Source organism: Anopheles gambiae, chromosome 3 (genome assembly GCF_943734735.2).
Source record: "Anopheles gambiae chromosome 3, idAnoGambNW_F1_1, whole genome shotgun sequence".
In the NCBI taxonomy this organism is placed as follows: Eukaryota; Metazoa; Arthropoda; class Insecta; order Diptera; family Culicidae; genus Anopheles; species Anopheles gambiae.
In genome coordinates this window covers 74,636,578-74,655,704 of record NC_064602.1, presented here as the reverse complement: position 1 = coordinate 74,655,704, position 19,127 = coordinate 74,636,578, and the positions used below count along the sequence as shown (strand labels likewise).

General features: G+C 47.1%; 5 protein-coding genes across 19 annotated transcripts in view; 2 read left to right on the top strand and 3 right to left on the bottom strand.

Annotated features, from left to right (window-relative positions):
- Window positions 1–5: 5 nt before the first annotated feature.
- Window positions 6–3,466, bottom strand: LOC133393272 (RNA-binding protein lark). Its single transcript, XM_061657451.1, has 3 exons — window positions 3,207–3,466; window positions 1,747–2,738; window positions 6–1,312 (listed from the first exon to the last, which is right to left on the bottom strand). Exons 2-3 carry the CDS (start codon window positions 2,455–2,457, stop codon window positions 983–985), a joined length of 1,041 nt encoding a protein of 346 aa, XP_061513435.1. The 5' UTR covers window positions 2,458–2,738; window positions 3,207–3,466; the 3' UTR covers window positions 6–982.
- Window positions 3,467–5,071: 1,605 nt separating this feature from the next.
- Window positions 5,072–6,071, top strand: LOC1270818 (uncharacterized). Its single transcript, XM_309539.4, has 3 exons — window positions 5,072–5,458; window positions 5,571–5,675; window positions 5,799–6,071. The coding sequence occupies exons 1-3, from the start codon at window positions 5,321–5,323 to the stop codon at window positions 5,892–5,894; spliced, it is 339 nt and encodes a 112-aa protein (XP_309539.2). The 5' UTR covers window positions 5,072–5,320; the 3' UTR covers window positions 5,895–6,071.
- On the bottom strand, window positions 5,957–8,698 carry LOC1270819 (uncharacterized). Its single transcript, XM_309540.4, has 6 exons — window positions 8,168–8,698; window positions 7,969–8,097; window positions 7,769–7,899; window positions 7,553–7,702; window positions 7,394–7,496; window positions 5,957–7,322 (listed from the first exon to the last, which is right to left on the bottom strand). Exons 1-6 carry the CDS (start codon window positions 8,483–8,485, stop codon window positions 6,096–6,098), a joined length of 2,058 nt encoding a protein of 685 aa, XP_309540.3. The 5' UTR covers window positions 8,486–8,698; the 3' UTR covers window positions 5,957–6,095.
- Window positions 8,699–9,095: 397 nt separating this feature from the next.
- Window positions 9,096–15,532, top strand: LOC1270820 (guanylate kinase). Of its 6 annotated transcripts, none has more exons than XM_061657443.1 (6): window positions 9,096–9,267; window positions 12,099–12,231; window positions 12,292–12,438; window positions 12,511–12,737; window positions 12,821–12,931; window positions 14,464–15,532. In XM_061657443.1, the coding sequence occupies exons 1-6, from the start codon at window positions 9,096–9,098 to the stop codon at window positions 14,514–14,516; spliced, it is 843 nt and encodes a 280-aa protein (XP_061513427.1). In that variant the 3' UTR covers window positions 14,517–15,532. The 6 variants fall into 6 exon arrangements, with proteins under 6 accessions (XP_061513427.1, XP_309541.4, XP_061513428.1 ...); XM_061657444.1 differs by lacking the exon at window positions 9,096–9,267 and adding an exon at window positions 9,277–9,832; XM_061657447.1 differs by lacking the exon at window positions 9,096–9,267 and adding an exon at window positions 10,636–11,841.
- A 182-nt stretch (window positions 15,533–15,714) lies between these two features.
- Window positions 15,715–19,127, bottom strand: part of LOC1270821 (uncharacterized) — a 35,377-nt gene continuing 31,964 nt past the window's right edge. For 5 of the 10 annotated variants that reach the window (XM_061657437.1, XM_061657432.1, XM_061657438.1 and 2 more), the window contains exons 4-7: window positions 18,465–18,728; window positions 17,918–18,062; window positions 17,188–17,839; window positions 15,715–17,057 (exon numbers count right to left, since the gene is read on the bottom strand). In XM_061657437.1, coding sequence (XP_061513421.1) covers window positions 16,735–17,057; window positions 17,188–17,839; window positions 17,918–18,062; window positions 18,465–18,728 — 1,384 coding nt within the window. In that variant the 3' untranslated portion in view covers window positions 15,715–16,734. The remainder of the gene's footprint in view (window positions 17,058–17,187; window positions 17,840–17,917; window positions 18,063–18,464; window positions 18,729–19,127) is intronic. The other 5 variants (XM_061657439.1, XM_061657435.1, XM_061657440.1 and 2 more) reach the window with 3 other exon arrangements.

Below are 19,127 nucleotides of genomic sequence, written 5' to 3'. Positions count from 1 at the left end.
ATTCGTTAAGGTATTTTAAAACATTTCGTTTTATTATATCTTTCAGTAGTAGCTTAAGAATAGTTATTACAAGTTATAGCTTTCAGTTGTAGCCCGTTTCTCTGCACTCTGTTCGTGATCTCTTTGCTCATCATTCGGTCTCAGCACGAGACTGCTGACTTTGTAAATCCTCCGCAAGGACGTCAAGATTTCAATGTCAAATGATCATACATGAACACATAAAAAAAGGAATCATATCCCGCCCCTTGTTAATCCTCTCTCTCCCTCTCCATCTAGCGCGTTAAGAACTTTACAATATTTACGGCTGTACTGTAATGTAGCAACGGTTAAACACATAAAAGCGACAAAACAGAAAAAGCACAAAGAAAAAAGTCCAAATGAGGATGAGTAACGCTGATAAAATAGTTCATACGAACTACTGGGTGAAAATACTTCACAATGTGTAAACTAAAATATGGATGAAGAAATGTTTTGCAGAGGAAATGCACTCTCGCCACGATTGGTGAGAATTTGTTATTCCTTTCTAGGACGTTTTCTCGGTAAACCCGGGCACTATAGCTGCAATAGTGTACCACCCCCTCCCCTCTCTTTACAGATAACAACGGATAATTGTAATATGCCTTGTTTGCCTCTCTGTTCTCTTCGTTTTACAGTTTCTAAACAGCTGTAAGTACAACCTTGCAGCATCATTGCGTCCAACCAGAGCATGGTATAGGGGCCGCCACGTGTGGCACTGGCTCCACAATCAATCTTTACGTCCCCCTTTTCCATCCCTTTTGCAGTAGAGTGTGTGCAATACACAAACATTTGAGTGTGTTTTGTTGCAGTTGTTGCGCGATTCAACACGAATATCCCTCCCCCACTAAATTCCATCGGCTGTGAGCAACATTCGATTCCATGTCCATCGAATTTGTCAGAAATTCTCCCCCGTTTTCCCACCACAATGGCGGCGGAGTGGTCCGCCGCCCTAATTCCATCCGTCTCAGTACGGTGCGTATCGATGGGTGGGCGACGGTCCGCGCAGCCCACGCCGATCGTCGAACGAGTCGCGGCTAAAGTCTTCGTACACGCCGAACCGGCTGATGCTGCTCGTACCGTTCCGGCTGGCCGGTGGTGGCGTTCGGCGGCTAAAGATCGCCTCGTAGCTGCTGCTGCTGGCCCGGCTGCTTTCCGTGACGCTGCGCCGCATCAGGGGCGGTATCGGCGGCATCGGTTCCCGCCTCATGGGGGGAAAATCACGTCCCCGGATGCCGTACCGGCGTTCGAACAGGTCGCGCGGATCCTCATACCGGTCGTAGTAGTCAAAGGTGTCCTATAGGAAGGCGGAGGAGGACGTTAGGACGAATTATTAAGCGTCGACATAGCGCCAAAAGGTAAGCAGACACGTGTGGAGTTTTTTTTGGTGGAAGCGAATACATGGGGAAAGGCGAGAAATAGGGCTTGTTGAAAGGGGAACGCTTCGCACAGCACTACTTTAGAGGAATTTTGTTTTTCGCCATGAGTGTGTTTGTGTTTGGTGTCATTTAAATGGCAGAAATGCAAGCCAAATCGTGTCGTGCTATAGCAAAATGTTTCGCTTTTTTTAAAAGGGAAACTCTACTGGAAGATAGAAAGCAAAAAGGAACTAACGGAAACGTACGGAACGTGCGGATTGTGACAAAAAAGAAGGATAGCAGAAAGAGAGCAAGAGAGCGAGCAGGAGGGATGGCGGAGAGTGTGTGAGAGTGGTGAGCGTTCGATTTTTACCCGAAATCCGTCCATTATACGATCGCGAAGGAAGGGCGGCGGCGGCGGCGGCGGATACGGATCCCGCGCGTACATGCTGCGCTCGCGGAAGCCCCGCTCGGCCCAGATCAGGCGCGGGCACTCCTTCGACCAGTGGCCGGCCCGGCCGCACCGGTAGCACTGTTCCGGGTCGCCCATGCCCGGCTTCGGCCGGACCCGGCTGGTGGACACCTGCACCTTCATCGGCTGGCCGTCCACCATCATGCCGTTCAGCTCGCGGATCGCTTCGTTCACGTCGCCGGTCGGGTCGAGATGCACGAAGCCGTAGTTGCGCACGATGTCGCACTCCACGACGGAGCCGAACTTCTGAAACAGCTCGCGGACCTGCGGCGCGCGCGTCTTGTCCGTCAGGTTGCCGACGAAGATCTTGGTCGTGTTGGCGTTCGGGGCTCGGCGGCTCCGGGCCGCCTCCACCTTGATCGGCTGCCCGCCGATCACGTACCCGTTCAGGTGCTGGATCGCTTCCCGCCCCTGGTCCTCGTTCTCCATGTGCACGAACCCGAAGTTCTTCACCACGTCGCACTCGACGACCGTGCCGTACTTTTCGAATAGTGGCCGCAGCTCGGACGGCTGCGTCTTCTCGTCCACATTGCCGATGAAGAGCTTGAACGTACCGGGCGGCAGCTCCCGCCCGCTTTCGCTTGTCGAATCTATCTTGACCGCTTTGCTCATGCCCCGGGGCCGGGGCACGCGGAGGATGCAATGGATACGGGGGGGAGTTATACGCGTAATATGGTTTGCTCGCGGGCCTAACACGCGCGGTTAGAAGGACGGAACCGGCGGGGGGTCGTGGTAATAAAATAGTCGCGCGCTGTCCGATGCACTCGGAAACCGGAACCGGAACACGGATTTTCACGACGACGACGACGACGGCGACTTCTTCCGAGGGACGACGATTACGATCGCTTCGACGGCTAATAACCCGGCGGCGGTAGACGGAAACTTGGAATAATCTTCAAGTATAGCAAGGATAATAATAAGAAACGAAGCGAAACAAGTTTCGATTAAGAGACTTTTTGTGTGTGTGTTTCATTTGGCGACGAAATATTACAAGCAAGTTTGTGTGTGTGTGCGCGATTTCCAAATGCGACTTTTAGGGAAAGGAAGGTGTTGTAGGCGGATGTGTATGTGTGTGCGTAAGGGAAACTCGGTTGGGAGGTGTACATTATAAGAAATATTTAAAAAAAGTTTAGCCAATACAAAAGAAATGTTATTTTGGTTTTCCTGCCGGACGGTTTCCGGGCACAAGACGGATTCCATCAACGTAGCCAACACGATCAAACATGGCCGAATGTGTGCGGGATGCATCGATGCTTTTCGCGATGCTTCCATCCCACCGTGGTGGAGGAACTTTTGATTTATTATGCGGGATTTTTGTCCCCTTTTTCCTTCCCAGTGTTAGTGAAAATTGTACCACTTACCTTGCCGTACCAGCCGGGCGACAAATCGGAGGCGCGTGAATGTAATTTACACGTGAAAAAGGGGCCTTAAATTTAAGCCCTTTTCCGAGATCGGCTTTTCACACGGAATTGCCTTTTTCACCACCACTGTTTGCGATTGGTTCGAGAACTGTCATTCGCCTGACAGCCAGTGTGACCAGATTATTTTGGCGGTTTTCGCTGGGAGCACTAAAATTTTATCGATAATTTTTGGAAGGTTTTAACAATTGAAACACAGTTAGAAAGAAGTGTTGACCGGGAGGTGGTGGGGGTCTTATATGCAAAATGAAAGTTCCATAATACAAGAAAAAGCATCCTTTATCAATTTCAAGGCGATGGACTAGATTTGGTTCAGCGGCCACACGAATGCAGGTCCTGCTGAAGTGTCAATCTGAAAATTGAACAAGGCAAAGAAGGATTGAGACGTACATTTTCTACTAAGCCGTGGCGAATTCCATTTCTTGGGGCTCCACGTGGCCCGCTTGGAGCCGTGGCAGGACTCCATCGGATGCGATTTTATCGGTGCTATCGTGAACTATTTCGATTGACAATTTTGATTGAAATTGCGATTATTTGGATAAGGTATTTAATTAAATGATAAAAAAAAACAGATTGTTCCTAGAAATCTTAAATAATTACACTGACTGATCAAATCTGTTTTTTTTTTATTCCGTTGTACAGTCTTTCCCCGAGTTACGCGACACTCGAGTTACGCGAATTCGAGTTACGCGAATTTTTATTTTTGACAGTTCAGATGTCAAATCAGTACAATTTTCTCCATCAAATGTCAAATGAAAAATAATTACCGATAAATAACCAAATTTTCTACACCAATTGCATCAAATAAGTATTAAATTACATAAATGAACTAACTTCAATCAAAAATTATGATAAATAAAGTATATTTTTGCTGTAACATGTGATATTCGACTTACGCGAAAATCCGAGTTATGCGAATGTCTGCGGAACGCATTATTCGCGTAACTCGGGGAAAGACTGTATGACGAAATCATACGTCCTATCGATATCTGTTAATTAATCACCGTTATCTGTCAAGTCCTCTATACTATTTTAACAGCACGTTCGATTTAATCGCATCTGACGAAACCCAGTCACGGACCTTAGGTCACCGATGAACCAACGTGGCACTTGCGTTACAAAAGTGTCCCACACGAAAGCACTGCCATTTGCAATGGAGGCGATCACCTCTGTCAAAATGAGCTCTGTTCGTGGCTGCTTAGGAATGAAACAAGAATTCCAAAAACAAATAGCGAATGGAAGGGTGAGGCAAGATTTTGTAAGAATAATTGGACAAATCATTTTATATGTTTCCAAATAACAACAAAAGAAGCGAGAAATGGATAAAAAAATGCGCGTTGGAATTTGGGGAGGAAAACATAACGCACATCCAGCAGTTTTTCGCTTGTGTCAAAGTAGTTAGCGAATCATTTTAGAGATGGCGTTAATCAGCCGTACCGGCGAACTCGTTCGTTCCTGGGAACGTTCGCCGCAACGCTCATTTTCACTCATTTCATAACCCTCTAGATCAAAAATAAGAAAACCGTGTAGATTTTGTACTGGCCAACCTAGCGGTACAACCCTGTCCACTCATGAGCGACGAATGTTTTTCGTCGAACGAGTTCGCCGGTACGGCTGAATGTTTAAAGCATTTTCATTCGAAATAAAGATTCAAATTTTGAAGGTCATTTTGTTCAATCGGTATTTCTGGTCACTCTGTTGACAGCTGCCGGATCGTGGTGAGTTGAGTGTCAAGTTGAGGTCGGAGCATATATTCACCACTAATGCAATTTTTGAAAATGTTTCCTTTTGTGAAATTAGCACCTTTTGTAATTAAATCCATATAAATGAGCAGTTTCAGATTAAAATAACTGAAATGCATTCATATCATGTAAATAAGCAATACGTTTGGTTGATTTTTTAATCTTTTCTTCCCCCATTCTTCCTTGTTCCGGGTTGTTCTGAAACCACTGTAAACTGTCACCCACAGTCAGGCTCTCCCCCGTTCCAGCGATTACGCCAGGAGGTGAAAGTCACCAAAGAGTTTAACAACACAAAACGCAGCCGCAGTTCGTTTTATGGGTTCATTGGTTAGCCGAAGCGTTCCAGCAAACATGAGCGGTCCCGTGGCGGAATTTGTGAAGAGCGCTATCGCGAAGGATAAGGTGGTTATCTTCTCGAAGACCTACTGCCCTTACTGTACCATGGCAAAAGAGGTAAGTTGAAGCTCGGAGTCGGCTGACTCAAAACATGGGGAAAACCCGTGTTGCCTATCGGAATTGACGTGGCTTTGAGGTGTGATTTCCGGTGTTTAATGTCCCTTCACAGCCCTTCAAGAAGCTGAACCAGGAGTACGCCTGCTACGAGCTGGACAAGCGCAACGATGGTGACGAGATTCAGTCCGTCCTCGGCGAGCTGACCGGTGCCCGCACGGTAAGTGGTCAACAATGACATCATTTGCACTGCTGATTATGGCCCGTCAGCCTTCATGAATCATGCCTTTATCTGATTTCAATGTCTCTCTCTCTCGCGTGTCTTCATATTCCCCAAAAACAGGTGCCGCGCGTGTTTATTGGCGGCAACTTTGTCGGAGGCGGTACCGACATCAAGAAGATGTACGACGACGGTCGGTTACAGAAAATGTTGGCCTAAAACCACCATCATCCGCTCGAAGCCGCTTTCTACTCTTCCATCCTTCCAGTCGTGTAAGCGTGTAAAGTGTAAAGACAAACCGCGTTTTATTAAGACTCTCTCTGTTGCAAAGGAATCGTTCTGTTCGTGGGGCCGAAGCACAATAAAACTAACTGATAGTTGGCTAGATAAGCGAAACCGCACTTGTCGTCACACCCTTGATTACGGTGCGTTCAGTATTTGCTGGATCTTTCCAATCGCCTGGACTGATAGCAAGTGGACGGTGTCGCAGAGAGCGATTGCGTACTGGCGGTTGCTTTCCGGAAACCGCAAAAGCGCGCTAGCGGTGCGCTGAAGAATCGAGTCACGCGCCGCATCCGTCCCACCGTTATCGACTTCATCGTCCTCTTCGTCCGCAAAGTCCCTGACGATGGCTAATCGTTCCAGATCGAGGGCGGCCAGCACGCGCTGACCGACGTACGGTTGCACGATCATGCGGTACTTGAGCAGGTTGCCCTCCAGATAGCGCCGCTGGCTGTGCATCACGTGTATCAGCGGGTAGGAATCGGACTGGATGCGCTGCAACACATCCAGCGCTGCCTCGGTCGTCACTTCCAGCGCACTAATGCTTGCCCGTTCCTCGTGCGACTGGCGTAACGTACGCTCGACCAGCGACGTTACCGAGGTCACGGGGGTCGGTGGTCGGTTGCGGCACTTTTTCAGCGAGAAGCTTTCCGTCTCGTACTGTTCCACGATCGCTACCGGGCCCATCGACACGCGGGACTGATTGCGGTCGCCGGGCCGGGTCAGAAAGGAGGGCAGCTTCGGGATGCTGCCCTGGCTCGAGAGGGAAGACCGCACCGTCTGCTCTTCCTGGTGGAGGGATTCGATCTTTTTAACCGCCACTTGCTCTATTAGTTCGCGCGCTTCCTGCACGGAGCGTTCCACGATCTCGTTCATCGCTTCACGCAGCTTACACACGACGTAAGCCGTTATGAGCTGATCCTGCGGCAAGGGATCGATCGGAATGTCGCGCAGATCGAGCACGAACTGGCTGGCGGTATCGATAATCTGGGTGCTGCTGGTCGTGGGACTGATGGCCGTGTGAATGGCGTATGCCGCATCGATTGCACGCTCGATGCGTTCCTGCTGCGCCATCGCGGCCGCCCTACCGGACCCGCCGCCCGCCTTTGCTAGCACACTCTTCTTGCACTCCCGCTGGAGCGCTTGCACCAGTGCGGCTTTGCTGCGCCGTCGGTATTTGCTCGTTAGATTTCTCGCTTTGCGCCGCACCAGCTCTTCGGCCAGCTTTTTGTGCTTGCGCTCGTACATCTCCTTCCGGTCCTGCACCTTGTGCTGCATCTGCGTGAGGAAGGATTCCAAACACTGGCGGCTTTCGTGGCGCTCTTTCAGGTACGCTACGTAGTGCATGCGAAAGTGCTCGATTTGCTGAAAAGAGAGGCGCCCGTTTACAGTGGTGGAGTTGACGATTTGAACACCAGCGAACTAAGTGTACAAACCATTCGGGCTTTGATCTCCTGCCTTCTTCTTTGGTTGCTGAGGAGTCGTCGTTGGAGGGAGGTGTCTCGTTCCCGCAATCGTCGCTTGAGTATTAGGAGTTTTCTACAACAATTTAAGAGATTTAAGGGGGAAATTCTACTTAAAACTGATTAGCTAACCTTTTGCGAAGATCTAAAAGTTCGTAGTAACGATGCATGTTCTTCAAATCACGCTGGTGCCCTTCGGCGAGATTTTGTTGCTTTTTCAGCTCATTATTCCTCACAATGTTTGTGATCTGCTGTTTGTACTTTTCAACTGTTTGCTTCCAGCTTTATGGATATGTATAAAAAGCGGTCTTGAATAAATTGGATACAAAATGGAAATTCTCTACCTACCCGTCCATTTTCTTGCTATAGATTCCAGCGGCTCGATTACGTCTGATGAACAACTTTTCCTCAAAGCCTGGGATAGTTTCCATGTGCGTTTGTACCTTAGCGGTGTGGTCATCCATTGCCTTATCGCTTCCCTGCAAAAACGAGGTTATTTTTAGTTAAATAAGCTTAAAAAGCATCTGATTCCCCAAGCAAACATTTACCAGCTTTTGCAGAAGTCGCTTCAACTGCAATCGATAATGCTGGAAAAGAAAGCTTCGATATTGGTTGAGCTGCCTTAGCGTGCACATAACTCTCTCTTCATTGTTGATGAGCCCACGGCGCTTCAAGTTCTGAAAGAAATTAATGTAAAAATAACTGAAAATTCGTTTATTGTCCTACAACTCCAACCAATTTTTTTACCTTTTTAAGCGCTTTCGTCCAGAATTCGCGCAAATGCTTATCGTGCAGCTCAAGATAGCTCCGGCGAACCACCCGAAGCTCCGGATCCTGCAGATCAAACCCATGCTCGGGGGGCAATTCCCACACCGGTTGCCCTAGTGCTCCTCGGGAAAGGTCCTTCGCGTGCACTGGGCAGCAACGGTCGGGCAGCTTCGCCGAAGGCAGCAGATCGGCCCATTGTGGAACGATTTCACGCGGCAGTGCATCCGGATGCTGTGGTACGAAAGGGGCCAATTTGGATATGGTCGTCGGGCGACGAAGAGAAAGAAATTTGGACATGTTTGCCACGGTGCACTGTATCTCGTGCGCGCACACACACACTGTTCAATGATGGCTTCGATGGGAAGGAATTACGAAAAGGATGCGATGGATTCGATGGTGCATTGATTGATATTCGAGAAAAGTAGGAAGTTGTGCAACGCCATGTGCCCGCCTTTTGGCTGGTCACTCTATTTGAATTTAAAATTTTGCATAGTGGGATGCGCTTTTTATAACGGTATTTTCCCTATTTATGTTTTATTTCTTTATAATTTGAATCTTTTTTACCTGTGTTATTGACTTTTAGTAGTAAAAAGTAAAAAAGTGAAAAAAATGTCCACCTGGTCTCCCACGATGCAACCGTTTTGACAGGTCTGTCACAAATGTACACAAAAGCCGCGCGGCAGCTGCAAAAATACGAGCACGCCTGTATGTGTGCGCGTGTGTGTTGGTGTGATTCTGCGTAATTTTCTGCCTCTGTTTTCGGCACCCGTACATACAAAGGGAAAATCAGCAGCTCGTTCGCCCGAAGTGGCAAATTTGGTGGTGCAAATTCGGTCAGTGCAAAAACATCATCGACACCGGCAAGCCGGCCGAACGCTAGAGCGGACCGCGTGGAAATTTCCACCTGATGTTACTTAACAACGTTCTGTGCCGGAGTGCTTCTGCTGCTGCTGCTGCTACGACGACAAGACGGTTTTGTGTGACCGGGAACCGCTCTGCATCACCCTGCCAAAGGACTGTTTTCCTCTGTCTGCCAAACGTCCAGCGTCAGCACAATCTACAACAGTATTTAGCCAAAGGTAAATAGGAGGAGGTGTAAGCGTAAGGCCTAACTTCTCTTCTGCTTCTTCCGGACGAAAGCAAAACCCGGAAGTGCTGCGGGAAGGCACGTCACATTCCCACACATGCGGTTTCGAATGGCATGGTGACCGGGAGAGCTTGCTTTTGTTTAAGTCTATAACGCGACACCCATACGACCACACACGGAGTGTAACCTTGTGCCAAAATAGGAAGCATAAAAAAAACCGCAAAACGGTTCTACCTCGCAGCAAACGGCCTTTCGGTGTCGCGGTTCCATTACTATCACCCGTAGCTAAATTGTACATTTAAGCCAATTTGTAAGCGTTGTAAGCGTCCGGTGCATACGATTAACACTGAGAGAGGAGGGAACACAGTGGCAACAGGCAATCATTACGGCGGCTGTGTGAGATTAGAAGCGCTAAGCTTAACGTTAGGAATCGCACGACTAATCATCCAGCAGCAACATTCCTGACCTGTTGTAATTAACCCAACCTTGTGTGCTGCATCATCACCTGGCCTAATACTCCTTCAACATGCTTACACTAACCGTCTTGATTGCAAGGGGTGAGTAATGTCCTTGCAAAACCCCCTCTCCGTAGCCCTTCGAACCACTCTGCTCGTCTAAATGGAATGCCTCTTGTCGTTGTTTTAGTTAGTCGCATATTAAACTTATGATTTGCTTTTTTGCAGAAACACGCACTGTAGAACATGCCAGAAGCGCACTCACTCACTCACTCTTCTTCCATCGCAATCCCGATTCGCGCACAACACGCTATGTGGCCCTAATAGTAGTTTGTCGAAGGAAGGGAAGGTTCAGATCCTTCTTCACTTGGTCTGTTGCAAAGAAAAGCGCACAAAAACAATGCACCCTCTGAGGGGATGTGGGCGAAACAATGAACAATGCAAACGCGGCTGCTGCTGCTGCAGTCTGGGAGAGAGAAAGCCGACCCTACCAAAACATGAACCTTGATTTTAGTCACTCGCTGCTGGCGAGCGAATTTCTTCCATTGGCAAAGCATCATGCCGGTTCCCACATGCCCTTCCCCGGTTCCCTTCCCTCCTGGCCGAACTGGTCGTGTGTGCCGTATAAAGAAACATGGGTGCGTTCTTGTTTTAATAACTGCGAATAGTCGCGATGTGCGTACTATTAATAGATGCGTGCACGTTGCCAACAGCGCTCTGGTTTCGCGAATTGCGGGCAAAATATATGAGACGTACAGTGCGAGGATGGGCCAGATCTGTCTCGGGTGTGAAGGTAACGAAGCCAATTGCACGATGGAAACCTTAACCGCTCCATGATGAATCTGATTCTAAATGCAAATGCGGGGCGTTTCTGCCTTCATTCCTAAAATACTATCTTAGGTGTAGGTCTAAAAATGCATCAGTGCGCTTCAGGACCAACCAAAAAAGCCCATTTAAATTTAACAATTGTGTACGATGTTGTAATTAGCAGTGGGTCGAATTTACGTTCGTTTGATGTTGGAACGATGACGTCTAGCAGCGCGGTCTGCCGTCATTAAGGGTGCCACTACTGGTTGGCCTATATGCGATGCGAATCGAATCGTACACACAAACTCCGACCGGGGCTAATAATACAGAACCCGAATCCCCTTTTGCCGTTGGCGCAAGATGTCGTAGCTCGGTTGGCTTAGCTAGTTTTCCGCCATTTCCTCACCACGTGATGATTAATATTCCCTTTTAGATGTGCATGAGGATGCCCCACATACACAACCAAACCGAGCGGCCTGCTGAGAAAGGAAATTGACGGTCCCCTTAGCAACCGGAGAGTAGCGAGCAAGGTAAAAATCTGGTCGCCGAGGAAAAGTCTGTTTTTGTGCGAAAGATGGCAGCGGAAAGATCGACGATCCTCTTGCGCGACCGTTGCGCCTGCGCCCACGCCACAGTGCCGAACGGGAACGGTATACCCCCTTTGCGCATGGGCAGAATCCGTTGGGCGAAAAACCCTTAACCGAAGTAGCGCCCGAACGTCCCCCGATTGCCAGGGAATGAGGTTTGAATGAGAATATCTTCTCGTACCCGAACCGTCCCGAACTCAGTCCATATCCATACGCTGCTGGATCAAGAACCCGGGAGGACCGGAGAGCGTATCTACTGCGCCATTTGCAACACTGTACACGCGGTCGCGGACACGTCGACCTTGTCAGCCGGACGGCGACGACGACGACGACGGTGGGGATGGTGATTGTGTAAAAATTCCTTAAACGGGGACTTTATTCGTATTAGCTTTCTTTTCCAACGGCTCCCTTCCTCAACCCCGCAACTGATTGCGCCGTCGTGGTAGTGGGTGCCGGAGAAGAAAAATAAGTATTTTTTGTGTGCTTCGCGGGTTGTTTTGCATTTGAGCGACAGAAGAGGATCGCGAGGAAAATTGTGTGAGTCACAGTTGTTTGCTCCTCCTGAGTGGACCGGCCAGATCGCCATTGGTGATAGTAAATAAAGGTCGCGTTATAGTTCGAATTATTGCGTGTTGGAACGGATATCCCATTTCGGAGGGTTTAATTAGTGTGCTAAGGGGAAAGAAGGAAGAGTACAGGAGTGCTGCGTGCTGGTAGGTAGGTTGGTTTGATGGACATTTGCTTTCATTAGTTGCCAGCTTTTTGCATGATTGTTTGCTGTATCAATTAATAGTCGATTTGAAGGTGTGTGTTAGCACATTGAAATGTTCGCGTAGACAAAGTATTTAAAGTAGTATCCCGCGGGAGACTGCTGTAGTAGCTACTTGGACGTGTTATCGGAATCGTTTACTGTGCAGCATCTGGAACTAATCCATTTGTACGGTTTATTCTCTTGTATCGGCGATATTGAGCAGCATTTTCAAGCCTTAACGGAAAGATGGTAAAGCAAGGACCGCGTCCGCTCGTTATCTGTGGCCCGTCGGGCTCGGGCAAGAGCACACTGCTGAAGAAGCTGTTCAAGGAGTTCCCCGATACGTTCGGCTTCAGGTAAGATAGAAAGCAAACTCATGAGAAAAAAGAAGCTTATCAACTTTCTGCATATTTTAGCGTCTCCCATACCACGCGCAAACCGCGCCCGGGCGAGGAAAATGGCGTACATTATCACTTCGTCTCGGTCGAGGAAATGCAGGGCGCCATCGAGAAGGGCGAGTTTATCGAGACGGCGGTATTCAGTGGCAATATGTACGGAACTAGGTAAGCAAAATTCGCGTTTTATGACATCCAAGACACGTTGGTTTAACCACAACATCATCGGCTATTGCGCAGCAAAAAGGCGGTAGAGAACGTACAGCACCAGGGCAAGGTGTGCGTGCTGGACATTGAGATCGAGGGCGTGAAACAGATCCGCAACTCGGACCGGTTAAACCCGCTGCTGGTGTTTGTGAATCCGCCCTCGATCGAGGAGCTGGAGCGCCGATTGCGCGGCCGCCAGACGGAAACGGAGGAAAGCCTGCAGAAGCGGCTCAATACCGCGCGTAAAGAAATTGAGTATGGTAAGTTTGGACGGTGGCGTCACCGCACAAGAGCATCCCAGAAAGCAATATGTTTAATTGCTGGTTGGGTCGTTGATTTTTAGGCACGGAAGCGGGCAATTTCGATGTGGTGGTGCAGAACAACAACCTGAAGCAGGCGTACGAGGATCTGCGCAACTTTATCGTCCGCGAGCTGGAAACGCAGCAAGGCCAAGGTATCAATGTTAGCTTGAACCGTGTGTTTGACGAGTGAATTGTGTCTTGGGACACTGTTTCGTTCCGACGTTTCGTGTGCGCCCCTCTCCGATTCCGACAAAGCAACCCGATAATGACCAACTCCTCCCCCGAAACATAACCAACTCCCCACCCATCCGTTGTGTGCTGACAACTGACTTGTTTTTTGATGCTTGATCACTACTAACATGCGTGAAATTCAACTTCTTTTTTGCATAAAAGAAAGTGAACTTATAATTGTTTAGTATTGCCGCCATAGCGAAACCCAAACATGACCCCTTCCGACAAACCACACGGTATTGAAACCGGTGCTATGTGCTAGCAATTATCAACTTACAAACCTATCGGGCAAAAACCCCCAGATCACCTGTTACCAATGTGCATCTCTCTCTCTACAATTTTCCAATTCGCTTAAGAATCTAGTTACGTTAGAGTGCAAACGTCCAATAATTGGCAACTTTACAAACACTCCACTAAGAAACGGTACATTTATATACACACCACCCACCAATTACGATTACATACTGCAGGTGTCTGCCAAAGGTGCAGCATTTTCGAGTTGTTTTTTGATGCATTTAAACGCTTGAGTAAGAAGTTTTGAATCGAATCTTTGGTTCATTTTGGATGCATAATAGGTACGATAGAGAAGGCTTTTTTTTTCTTTACAATCAACAAAATACTGGTACGAGTTGAAAATCAAAGAAATCGGTAATCAATCGATATGCCAAGCAGGTACACACCAAGTATAGAAACATAACTAATCAAAAACATAGTAAGGTTAAGGGCATATTGATACACACAGCAGTAAAATTAAGCACATTCCAGTGTCAAAGATATGTATTTTTTCCATAAGCAAGACGAAACATTTAAAAAGTGTTAGTTAGAGTGACTCTCCTTAGCGCGTAAAGAAAGTTGTGACAAACAAACAAAGATTGTGAAACACATGGAAACGCATTCAAAGCAATCAACAAAGAATCATATCCAAACGAAAAACAACTACGTTTTCCACTACCTTTCTCCAGGCGCCGTAAAGTAAAAGAAAAAAAACGGTCAAATTATTGCAATGAACGTAAACAAAACATTCCCCGCGTAAAGATGACGGTTGTGTACTACTACAATTATTGGTTAAGGTTTACAGATTGGATTACGCAGCAAAATTTAGAACTTAATTGAACCATTTTGCAACCGACACGATGTGAAGTTTGTCGATGGAAGTTTGTGTGTGAGTGTGTGTGCTAATACGCGATCCTCTTGTTACCCCACGTCCTTTTGCATGAGTGAATGAAAATGTGTATGCAGCTGTGTGCAGTGTGTTTGATAGTTTCAGACGAGCTCTACTAATTTTCGATCTATTTGGTGGAATTCGATTCTCACCCGAATGATCGATGGCTGTGCGTGTTGTGGCTAACCCGATTGGTTGACCGTGTTTGATAAAACGGCTTTTTTATTTCAAGAAAAAAAACAACCTTCACTAATGAAAATCGTTTTCCGTTTTTCCCCTTACTTCTTTTAGATGTATTTTTTGTCACGTCACTGGTTAGCAACTACAAACCTTTCGAGGTTTAATGCGGCACTTTTGAACACCTTTCGCCAGTGCCGGTGCCCTAATTCTCGACCCCAAACGGTTTGGATGAGGGGTGAAAAGAAGATTCCTGAAAACAAGTTTTAACTTGTATTTTACTTTCAACCTTTTATTTTCATCACATCTTTCTAACATACAAATGAGCCCATTTTTGTATCGATCTTTCCCCGAGCGGGGAGTAGATTGGGAACAATTAGGAGAAGCACTAGCCATGTGAGACGGACTGCATATAGAGCATAGAAAATGATTCCTTTCTCCCACAAACACACAAACAGTCGCGCATTGTAGCGTCGTACGCAATTCCAGCTTGTTGTGCAGTTGTGCTTTTTTCTGTCCCCGCGTGTCTGGTAGAGCGATCGTTGCTTTTTTTTCATTAGGTAAACGGAAATGATGTTAGATTTTAAGAACGTAACGGCGCGTTTCTATCCCTTCCACCCGCTCGCCACCTGCCACAACAAGTACGCCCCATTTCATCCTAGCTGGATGGGAAAGATAGGCTACCGACCCCATTTCTATCAACGCAAATGCGCAATGCTTTTTATGTGTAGAGTTTTTGTTTTTGTATGCTCCCGTCGCCTGTTAGCAATGTCCATTTTTTATATAAGCAAAGTATACCAACCACAATATATACCGGGTGTTGGACACGATTAATCCTCAATCAAGAAACAGAGTTAGTTTCCAGCGAGATTGGCGTCTGTGCAACTTTCTGTGTAGTTCATTCAACGTATTTGCCAAAAAACAAAAAAAGGGAAAATATTAAATTAGAATTCACAAGAGGAAACTACCAAAAACCAAACAATGTTAGAACCACGATGTTTATAAAACTTACAGCGCTTTAATAGAAGCAAAAGAAGGGAGGGAGAGTATATGAATTGGTTAAAAGAAAGCGTGCGTGCACTACCACTGCATCTGTTGTAGCGCAATTTGGTAGATGTATGATGTATACCTCTGTTGTTTAGAATGAGATTAATTGAAATATATAAACACACTAATTCACAAATAGCGTGTAGTGTATGAAATCGTAAGGCGTGGAAAAAGCACGATTCTTATTGAGAAAGAACAATTTGTTTAATTTTAAGATCTTTTCATTTTCGTTGTACGTTTGCGCCTACCTGCATTTACGAAAAAAGTCCATTTCTTTCAAACATTTGTTAATAAAAGACCTAGCAACACGTACATTAGTTCAGTTATATCATTTTTATTTTTGAACCGTTTAGAGAAAAACAAAATGTTTGTATAAATTATCATGTAAAAGCGGGAAAATTTTGAGTTGATTTTAGCAATACTACATCTTTTTGAATCATTGGTGATTAGAGAAGAACGCCTAAAATATACATTTGTTGTCGTTGTTCAGTTGAAACGATTTGTAAACAAATTAATAAGAATTAGTTATCTCACGACAGCAGGAAGAGATATCGTAGTCTATTTGCTCAACAGTTCGGTTTCTGTTTTATTATTATTAACGTTACGCTACGCACTGTTATGTTTCATTACAAGGACGTGCAGCACACGGAGCTACCTTAAACATTAAAATATGCTTTTCGTTGCGCACACTCCTTCATCAAATCTTTCGAATCGTCAACTCTTTCTGCTACTTAACACCCCTAGCTGGTTAGAGTTACGAAAAGCGAAAACAATCTTAATACGGCTGCATTTAAGTAAGGAACACGTTCACATTTTGCTTAGCTTTGGCGCAACTTGGTTGCATTCCCTAGTAGTTCCCGATGCCAGTTTGTTTGTTTTATTTCGTTTTTTTTTTGCAATGTGATGCCAAAGAGCGATGAAATGAAGTTTTTTTTAAATGTATACGCAATCCTTTGGGCACCTGTGAGAGTTTACTACAGCGGACGTCTGTCTAGCCTAGAGCTAGAGATGCCGAGCATTACCGGCTGTCCATATGGACGCGCTTCCATGACGATTATATGGCAACATTACATTAATTGCGTAAGGCATGTTCGTTTATTATTGTTAGGTCGATTTATCGGGCGTAAAGTAAAAGTCCTGTTTATAATTTAATGTATTTCCCAGAAGCAATGAAAGACATTTACTGCCTTTTGGCTTTTTTTAAACTACTCTCCGAATATGTCTCACCGCGAATACTCTTCTACAAAAAAAAAAAGAAATACTTCGAGCTCTCCCTCCCTCTATCTCTATCGCTATCTTGGTGGACGGTTTATTTAACCCACCTTTACTAGTGCCCCCTTACCCATATCCTCGACGACGTTGACTGCTACTGCCCGGGATTGGGGTTGGTTTGTAGCAGAACGGTCGCATCGTGTTGTTCCACTGACCGTCGTTACAGCCGAAGAAGGTGGCCGGTTGCAGATGCGCCGGGACATGGAAGCCCTCATTACACGTCACCTGACAGGCGGTTCCGTTAGGCACGGACAGCTCACTGCTAGCGCCACCACCCTCGTTCTCTTTCAGATCGCAGGCAAAGCGCCCATTTTCCGGCGGAATATCAAGCTGACAGTCACCCGCCATGTTGGACACATTACTATCGGCCGCATAATCGTCGGACACATCTGATTGGGGGAGAAGAGAAATGTATTTATTTATGTTTAGAGAGACTGCTGGCTATATTCGCATCTTAAAATTTAGAGGATACAAAATATTGAGAAAGAATGTTGGCTTCATTCGATCGAAATCCCTTACCATTAAATATACAGTACGGTTCTTCTCCTTCCCACAGTTCATTCTCGCCACATTCGACGTACGAGTTTGGCCGGCTCAGGTATCCTCCGCTGCGACAGTGGAACGTGCACCGCGAGCCCCAGATGTTTTCCAGGCTGCAGCTAACCTTGAGGTCACGGTTTTTCGGTTTGTACCGTTTGCACTGCTTCACGATTACGCGGTAGCGTAGATCGCATGTCAGTACCGTGCTGCCCGTCTGTTTGCTGACCACCTTTGCCATGAAGCTGTACGGTGGACCGTTCGAGTGCGGCAGAATGAAGTTCATCCGGGGGCCGAACAGTGTTTCCAGCTCGTACAGTTCCTTGGAAATTGGGCGCCCGTTGCAGGTGGACAGGCATGGTGGTTCAATCAGCACACCGTCCAGGCCTTTGCGGGCGATCGCCGTCCGTTCCGGCGGGCAGCTTATGCAAAGATCACCAACCGTTGTCGACTTTGGGTGCAGTGGTGAGCCGTGATTGCGTCTGTAGCCACCAGAGCCACCGCTACCACCTCCACCTGCACCACCACCACCACCTCCAGATACCAAGTGACCGGGAGCCTTAACGCGATGATGGTAACCCTGTGGTGGGCGTCCATTTTTTCGCTTCATCGAGGGAGCGCGATGTCGATTTACCTGGAAGAGATGTGATCGATACGGGCGATAAATCAACTCCCCGTCCTTGAGAAGGTCTCACAGAACCACCTCACTTACCGTCGAGTCGGCTCTGTTCAGGTACGTTAACGTTCGGTTCTGATCCGGCGCCAGAAATGCATGTGATCCCATCTCGAGCGTTATGGAGCCTTGCTGGAGGTTCTTGTACACCATCGGCTGTTGCTGTCTAGTCGATGAAACTCTGCTAGAGGTGGAGGAGGAAGGCGAGATATGGTTAGTCAACCGGGACTAGTTAGTCAAGTGCACGAACAGAGTGTCCCCGTCTTTTCCCCCCACTATACACATTTATCTATAACATTGAAGGCACGCACATGTACAGGCAACAACGGGGCATGAAGGGCATAAACGATTCTACCGCGACAGCTGACTGCTTAGGCGGAATGATTGCGTGATAAGCGTTCGTTTGTACTGCAGATGCAAATCGATAAATCGATACAACTACCGCGCGAACTTCTCCGTCTGGTGTGTCGCGTGTGTCTGACGACTTGTTGAATTTTGTAGTGTTTTTTAATTATTAACTTTGTACAACTTTTTACAGGGAAAATCGTGCCAAATGGGTGGGAGAGGGAGATGAAAACTTGCTTACCGATCGATCGATTTGCTATGGTGTCTATGAGTGCTAGCAGCTACTACTTGATCGCCGGTTCCGCCGGTGTTACTGCGCCCGCTACGAACAACTCCCGTGTGGTGTATGCGACGCGGTCGTATGTTTCGCCGTCTCGACGTGGTACTGCTGCTACTCCCTCTACCCGGTACGGATGTTGCTAGTGGCGTCGGTCCACTCCATAGCGGCACCACCATACCGTTTGTTTGCGAACCGGCGGTGCGTTTGGTGAGCGTACTGGCGGTTCTGTTGAAGTGGAAATCGAGCAAGATACTTGGTACCGTCGGTGGGAGGGCTGAACGAGTATGTATGCGTGTGTGTGTGTATATGAAAAAAGGAATGGATCTTCTCATGTGTGTGTGTGTGTATATGTCGATCAAGCTCTCGAGAGGAACATCAAAGGATTCGTCACTAACAAATGGTGGGAAAGACGGCGGTCCGCCATGTGTCAAGTGGCACTATTGGCCATCATCTTAATCTTGTCTCGTTGAAATATGTTTTTAACAGGCGCGTGCATTAAAACTGCACAACTGTTAGATATTCTGCACACACACGGTCATATGTGCATATGCGCAATATGTGCGCAAGTAAACGCAGATTGAAGGAGTGAAACTGCGTCGCTGGGCGATATGTGGCACTGTGTGG

Bases quoted from the DNA above. Each gene is read 5' to 3' on its own strand.
- LOC133393272 (XM_061657451.1), bottom strand. From the start codon at position 2,457: ATGAGCAAAGCGGTCAAGATAGATTCGACAAGCGAAAGCGGGCGGGAG. The intron at 1,313-1,746 runs GTAAAAATCGAA...GCCTTCCTATAG, and splicing joins GTATAATGGACGGATTTCGG to GACACCTTTGACTACTACGA.
- LOC1270818 (XM_309539.4), top strand. From the start codon at position 5,321: ATGGGTTCATTGGTTAGCCGAAGCGTTCCAGCAAACATGAGCGGTCCC. The intron at 5,459-5,570 runs GTAAGTTGAAGC...GTCCCTTCACAG, and splicing joins ACTGTACCATGGCAAAAGAG to CCCTTCAAGAAGCTGAACCA. The intron at 5,676-5,798 runs GTAAGTGGTCAA...CCCCAAAAACAG, and splicing joins AGCTGACCGGTGCCCGCACG to GTGCCGCGCGTGTTTATTGG.
- LOC1270819 (XM_309540.4), bottom strand. From the start codon at position 8,485: ATGTCCAAATTTCTTTCTCTTCGTCGCCCGACGACCATATCCAAATTG. The intron at 8,098-8,167 runs GTAAAAAAATTG...AATTTCTTTCAG, and splicing joins GGACGAAAGCGCTTAAAAAG to AACTTGAAGCGCCGTGGGCT. The intron at 7,323-7,393 runs GTTTGTACACTT...CTCTCTTTTCAG, and splicing joins AGGAGATCAAAGCCCGAATG to CAAATCGAGCACTTTCGCAT.
- LOC1270820 (XM_061657443.1), top strand. From the start codon at position 9,096: ATGTTACTTAACAACGTTCTGTGCCGGAGTGCTTCTGCTGCTGCTGCT. The intron at 12,232-12,291 runs GTAAGATAGAAA...TGCATATTTTAG, and splicing joins CCCGATACGTTCGGCTTCAG to CGTCTCCCATACCACGCGCA. The intron at 12,439-12,510 runs GTAAGCAAAATT...GCTATTGCGCAG, and splicing joins GGCAATATGTACGGAACTAG to CAAAAAGGCGGTAGAGAACG.